This window comes from Ptychodera flava, chromosome 13 (genome assembly GCF_041260155.1).
Source record: "Ptychodera flava strain L36383 chromosome 13, AS_Pfla_20210202, whole genome shotgun sequence".
NCBI classification, from domain to species: Eukaryota; Metazoa; Hemichordata; class Enteropneusta; family Ptychoderidae; genus Ptychodera; species Ptychodera flava.
In genome coordinates, this window is record NC_091940.1 from 6,872,006 (window position 1) to 6,878,774 (window position 6,769).

A 6,769-nucleotide genomic window follows, 5' to 3' on the forward strand; every position below is an offset into this window, starting at 1 on the left:
AGCGGAGCTCTGTCAACTGTTAGGTTGCTTGTTTTTTCAAAACCGCTGGTCAGACAGCTTTAATATTCGGTATACAGGTCCCTAGGAAGACCTTAAAGAGATAATTGCATACAGACAGGAAATACTTAATTTTGTATCCATGTCTATAGTAGCTTCAGAGACATTGGCCCTATGTTTATCTAAACTTTTCTTCTTTGAAACCATTTGTCAAACAGTGAGCAAATTTGGAGCATACCTTCATACGTATAAATAACCTGATTCAGTTTTGGTCAAATGATGATGAAATTTGCATATTGCATATGCAAACTTTTGGGTTAATTGTCTCATATTTTTTTGAAACATAGCTTCCTCTGTACCACTCGTCTTACAGCTTTGAAACTTATTGTGCAGCTTCTTATGGATACCCTTATTAAGTTATGATAAAATTAGCATGAGAATTTGTATATTCAAATTTTCTTAGATTGTTTTCCATTATTTGCTCAATTCTCTTCAACCAAATGCTGCTCTTAAACTGTCCAATACCAATCAAATTTTCGTTTGTAACTTTTCAAGGATGACCTCATTCAGTTTTCTTTCAAATCATGATGAAATTTGCGCATACAAATTTTTGAGGCTGGTTTTCATTTTTTTTGTCAAAACTTTTTTATATCACTGGTTGTGGAGCTCTGAGATTCTTTTAGCTTCTATGTTACATTCATGATCTCTTTCTTATTATTTAGCATTAGAAATTACTAATTTTGTGCATTCTTTATTACAAAGTTCATTATGCTATAAACAAATACCACAATCAGTAGTCTGCATGACATTACATATCAGAATGCATATCTGGAGGTAGCTCACTTTTCCCATATAAAAGGATGATACATCATTTGACTACTCTTTTTAAAAGCAAAATGGCAAATTCTTTAGCCATTTCAGTTTTTGTTGAATTTAATTTTGGGTTGCTATGCAGTGATTGTATTACTGTTGTTTATATAACGACTAATAGTGGAGCCATATCAGCCACTAGGTTGCTCAATATTAGTTTTTGATCATTTCAAATTCATGACATACCATCTTAAAAAATAACACTTGAAGCTTAGACAACCCCAAAGTTTTTGTATCAGGCTCTTATGTTTGTGTTTGCTGACCACGATATCAATGATATCTTTGTCTGTACAGTAGCAATGTCCATTATTGATATGACGGTTACACAACATCATTCCTTGTTGATACTACAGTTTTGATACTGCCCCTTGCCGTTTCTTGTTATGAATATGAATGGGTTCTGTGAGGCAGATGGGTGTGTGTCAATATTGGTCGCTTCTATGAATAATTCAACATTTCAGACAATGTCTGAATAAATCAATTTTTATACATGCAACCCAAAGCAAAAAAAGGCAAGTCAGAGATATTCATTGATTGTATCACTATGTAAAATGTACTAGACAGGAAACAACCTGACAAGTCTCTAATTTATTGGAGAAAACTGAATTTGAAACCTTGAGCATGCACTGCACCACTTGTTCCATTTAATCACACGAGTGAAAAATTTGCATTTCATGTTCCCTTGGACAGAGACAGAGTGAATTCACACAATGTGTTGTAGGGAGGATGGCTTAAACAAATCAGTGAAGTTGTATGGACCCTGTCATCTGATTCACACCATTTAGATCTGATTTCAAATTCTACCAAAGTTTACATTGTCTCTTTTTCTTTCAAGTTGCGTGGCCATTAGGGTTCACCTTCTCTGCATCTCACATGGACTTAATACAGGTTTTACACCCTCAACTGCTTATTCAATCAACAGTGGATAATGTAGTTTAACTGTTGTCACGGCAATACCTCCTTCATGATACTTGTCTCTGAAATCCAATACAAAACCAACTGGGAGCTCTATTAAAGAGTTTTTTTCTGTTTAAGCACAGTAAAATTGGTGAGGAACTCATGAATGATATGATTCTAGCAGCTGGTTGATATTCTATCCTTCTATGAGGTTTGATATTTCAAGGTTTGTGTATGATTGACAGCTGTGCCCGCTCATTATGTGTATGACCCTATTTAAACCTTGAAATAGTGAAATGACAACTTAGTATACAGAAGTGCGCCCCCAACGACAGACGTGATCACTGTGTGATCCCTACTTGGTACAATTTGGTTACCCTTGATGAGAATTATCACTGTTATGATTTCATTAATCTTGGCAATTCAGCATGTGTTGGAACTGTAAACTGTGTGAAAATGCATTTGTTCTTGGCTACATGGCCACATAATGACCACATTTTTAACCCACACACTGCTAAGCCATGATCAAGTCCCCTGTAAGTTAGTGTGAAACTTAAAAAGGATAAAAGTTGAAGCATTGATTTAATTACGGAATGTTTAAAATGAAAATGAATCACACACTTTCTGTTCAGTAATGTTAGTTTATATTTGTCAACGTGTCCAAAATCTGGAACAGGGAAGTCCAACAGACTACTTTTTCAAATTCCTATACTTCCACATTGGAATATGATTTCCATGCTTTTGCATTAACCCTCGACAGAAGTGATCCAAGCTGTTTTCCGGGACCAATTTCAAATGTCTGTGGGAATGTCTGTCCTTGATGCCTTCCATACATAATTTGCATTGTTTGTTCCCATTTGACAGGTTTCACAATTTGTTCCGTTAAGAGCTGACTCAGTCTCTTAATGTTTCTGTATCGTTTTCCATCGATATTGGAATGCACAGATATCGCTGGTTCTTCCAGTTTCATACTCCGTATGGTCCTCTGAAAGGAAGGTTGTGCTGGTGCCATCAGTGACGTATGGAATGCACCACTGACAGGCAGTCGCTTGAAGTTCCGGATGTGAAATTCCTTGGCATTATCTGAAATAAACTGCAGTGCCTAGAGTGAAGCAAGACAAAATACAGGATAGATCAGAATTTTGACTTACAAGTGATCTCTATAGTTTGCATGATGATAAAAAGGCATTCTTAATCAATATTTTAAAACTCACATGCATGCTCACTATGTATTAAAGATATTGACAATACAATACTAAAAATATCTGCACTGCAGATATCTTTCATATCACACCCATACTAATAACAATTTGGGGATTTAGAAAGGTCTCTACACCCTAACTCCTTGTATACAGGGCCACAATCACCATTCTTAACAATGAATTTGGGCCAAACCATTGTTGTGAAAGGGTTGATCATGATACTACAGGCATATGCAATATTGGCTTTGATAAATATACAACACAGTTACCAATGTTGCTGTTTCTGATAGGAGAATGTACATATTTGACTTGCTCTATAAAATCAAGTGGTATTACATTTATGTATGTCTAAATCACTGATAAATCAATGAAATCTTCTATTGAGTTTCTGGGTAATGACAGAAGATCTCAAGAAGTTTGAACAGCTATTCTATTCAAATTTTATTGTCACACATAGAAATGAAAAAATGAATCTACGATTGTGGATTCCTGATCATTGCAAATACAATGTGTAAATCACAAGGTATACCAAAATCAGTGAATAAACATGGACATAACAGAGTGTTTTGACACGTTATACATTTGCTCAGTTAATGATGGAACTCTTGTTTTCTATGATTTTTCAGTCTGGTCTTATCTCTTTCAAGTATCATTACTCTACAGACAGATAGTGTATAGACAGATATCTCACCCACCTATTCTGTGATAAATTATCAAATTAATTTAACAGTACATCTACAGGGAACTGTAAACACTGCAAACCTTTTGTTGCTTTTTGATCCTTTATCTCCATATAGCATGTGAGACACTACGTCATTGTTATCATATTATCCCCCTATCATTATCATCCTGACATGTCAGTCATCCATTTATATTCACCTATCACACTTACCTCAACATTGCCGGCAATGACCCTACCATCTGGGAATAGATAGTTTGCAACATTGCACACCGGATCAACCATGCCGAGTACCTTCTCACAGTAATGTCTGGCTTCAGCACACAGGAATTTGTATCTGGTCGTTGGCCTGCCAATCAAGGAAGCCATTCCGGATGGTGTGACCTCAGATGCCCTCTGCATGGCTTCCGCTCTCACTTTCACTAATCTCAGTGCTGTAAAGCAACAAACATGTTTGGATTACATGTGGAGTTATATCACATATTACAGAAACAAATTCCTTTCTGATTAACCCTTGTAACTCTGAGTCAACCCTACTTGTGTCATCAGAGTGTCTTGTAACATTTGAATTGTATCATAACTCTGTGGTGATCGTTTAACCAAAAAAATGCAGCCATGTCCAAAAACACTTTGAGTGAGTAGACTTAAGTAGTGTGTGACAGAATTATTCTAGATATGAAATCTGGCATGCCAGACTGAATATGACCAAATATGTACACTCTGTATTAAATTTTTTTTTAAATACAGAACATCAAGAGAAGGTTCCCTAAAACATCATCACATGTACAAGTAACATAAATAAAGGGTATGGCCAAGTCAAAGTCATGTTCTGATTGAAGAAATGATAACTATCCCAGACAAAAGCATGTATGAATGCCCCAGGTGATTCAAGAGTTTCAAATTCTGCTTTGATCAACACAGGCACATTTGACAGTGACTACTTACCATCTTGAAATTCCATTGCACCACTGAACACCAAAGCTGCATATTCTCCAACACTGAAACCTGCTGTAGCAATGCAATTCTCTACAGCCTGGCCATTGTATAAAAAGAAATCATTGTCATTTTACTTCATTGTAGAGCTACTGGTATCAGTTGATATTTGTCATCCTGCTGGTTTCTTTATGTATGTAAGTGTGTTTGTGTATGTATGTATGTATGTATGTATGTATGTATGTAGGTATGTATGTATGTGTGTGTATGTGCATGTTATGTACACGTGTATATGTATGTATGTAATTGTACGTGTGTGTAGTCCATATGTATGTGAGTATATATAATGTACATATATAGGTATATGTATATTATATGTATATATGATGTTATATATGTATGTATGTATGTATGTATGTATGTACATGCATAGGTACATATCACATTTGTATGTATCATTCTGAAATGTATATGTATGTACGTAGGTAAAACTTGTATATCCAAGTGTCCATCCAATGCGAACATCTGAGAACCACTACACCTTATTGCTTTAATAATTGAACTACTGGCATAATGGGTTTGAAGAGGAGATTTTGTTTGAAGAAAGTATGTACATTATAGTAGAAATACATAAAGGAGTAAACCGACATTTGTATGCATCCTTCAGTTGTATGTTTTATCCATGAACACAGTCTCTCCACATTTTGCTCTTTTTTCGGGGGGGGGGGGGGGGGGGGGGAACTGACCTTTATAAAAAGGTTCACTAGTTTAATTTTAAATTCGATATTGGCAGAAAAAAAGAATACCATGCATGTAGAAAAGGTTGATCACATGTCGAATCACTGCAAACTTTTGGTTTCTGTTTTTTTTACTACTACATTGCTATGATCTTTCAAAATTTTCAATAAGGTGTGATCATTATTTTATGGTTGAAGAGATGTCATGCACGAAACAAACACTTTTCCCTCTTGACATTTCTTAAATCATTCTTACCCATGCATTTTCGTGCAACAATTTTTGTATTCCTGCAATTGAAGTTACAAAAATTGCTGGCTGGCAGTTGATGGTTTTGTCAAGCTCTTCCTTTGGTCCATTCAAGCACAGTTGTAAAAGATCGTATCCCAGTATTTCAGATGCAGCATCGTAAATTTCTTTTACGTTCGGATAGCCTAGCAATTGTTTCCCCATACCGACGAATTGCGCCCCCTGGCCAGGGAACAAGAATATACTCCTGTCAGCTGGGTCAACTTTCACCCTTCCAACCGGTTTTTGTTGGTCTTTTGGAATCTGCGGGGTCCCATCGGCTAAAACATCCGAAGCTATTTCACTTACATCGAACTCATCAACAATATCTTCCTCAGTTTGGGCACTATCGAGAAGTTCCTTCACGTTTTTCGATTTATCGTCTGCTGATTGTGAAACACGATCCGTAGGCGGCTCGCCCTCAGAATCGTCTGATGGTGATGTTGTCGAAACACCCAGGTTGTCTGCACCGTTCTTTCCTGACTTTGAGCACAAGTACCGTACCATCACAGTTTCCTTTGATTTGAAACATTCCTTTGGCAAAACTTTCGCAGAAATATCTCTGAAATCAGACCTAGATATTTGAAAGAATATCCTGGAACCGGCGAGATTCCATCTCCACATGTTTCGAAGGGATGCCATGATGATGTTGACCTTTCACCCCGCGTACGCCCTCATTGTTCACCGAGATGTGGGTGTTTTGTTTTTATATTTTAAAAAGTAGATAAATTCTGGTTAAAAGATATATGTCAAGATCAACTCTCTATGGCCAGAGTATTGCACTCTCAGCTAATTCTAGGACTACAGCACTGTATTTTGGATAAGAATAATTAATCATAAGACAGGCTGTGGCATCTTGACAGTTTAAGGAGACCTTTGCTCAACTCGTTTTTATCAAATCCACTGTGAGGTATATTGTACGTCGCTTCAGGCAGTATTGGTCTTCTGTGGCGCATACCAGTATATTCAAGAACTCAGTAATCTGTATATACACAACTTCCTTATTATTCAATGTTTTGCACTTACCTTTGAATATTTGCATATATCTTACATAGAGTGTGAAAAGTATACACATATTTACTGGACATGAATGTAACAGCATACGTTTAATTCCCTGAGGGCCTGTGAGTTGGCCTAAAAAAATGTTCCAAAGGCTTTAGGCTGAGGG

General features: G+C 36.5%; 1 protein-coding gene across 1 annotated transcript; it reads right to left on the bottom strand.

Moving 5' to 3' along the window:
• Positions 1-718: 718 nt before the first annotated feature.
• On the bottom strand, positions 719-6,267 carry LOC139147259 (malonyl-CoA-acyl carrier protein transacylase, mitochondrial-like). Its single transcript, XM_070718288.1, has 4 exons — positions 5,572-6,267; positions 4,591-4,678; positions 3,859-4,079; positions 719-2,866 (listed from the first exon to the last, which is right to left on the bottom strand). Exons 1-4 carry the CDS (start codon positions 6,241-6,243, stop codon positions 2,471-2,473), a joined length of 1,377 nt encoding a protein of 458 aa, XP_070574389.1. The 5' UTR covers positions 6,244-6,267; the 3' UTR covers positions 719-2,470.
• Between the last annotated feature and the right edge of the window lie 502 nt (positions 6,268-6,769).

Excerpts from the sequence above, each read along its gene's own strand:
- LOC139147259 (XM_070718288.1), bottom strand. The coding sequence starts at position 6,243 with ATGGCATCCCTTCGAAACATGTGGAGATGGAATCTCGCCGGTTCCAGG. Across the intron at positions 4,080-4,590 it reads TGCAATGGAATTTCAAGATG|CACTGAGATTAGTGAAAGTG; the intron begins GTAAGTAGTCAC and ends GTTGCTTTACAG. Across the intron at positions 2,867-3,858 it reads TCATTGCCGGCAATGTTGAG|GCACTGCAGTTTATTTCAGA; the intron begins GTAAGTGTGATA and ends GCTTCACTCTAG.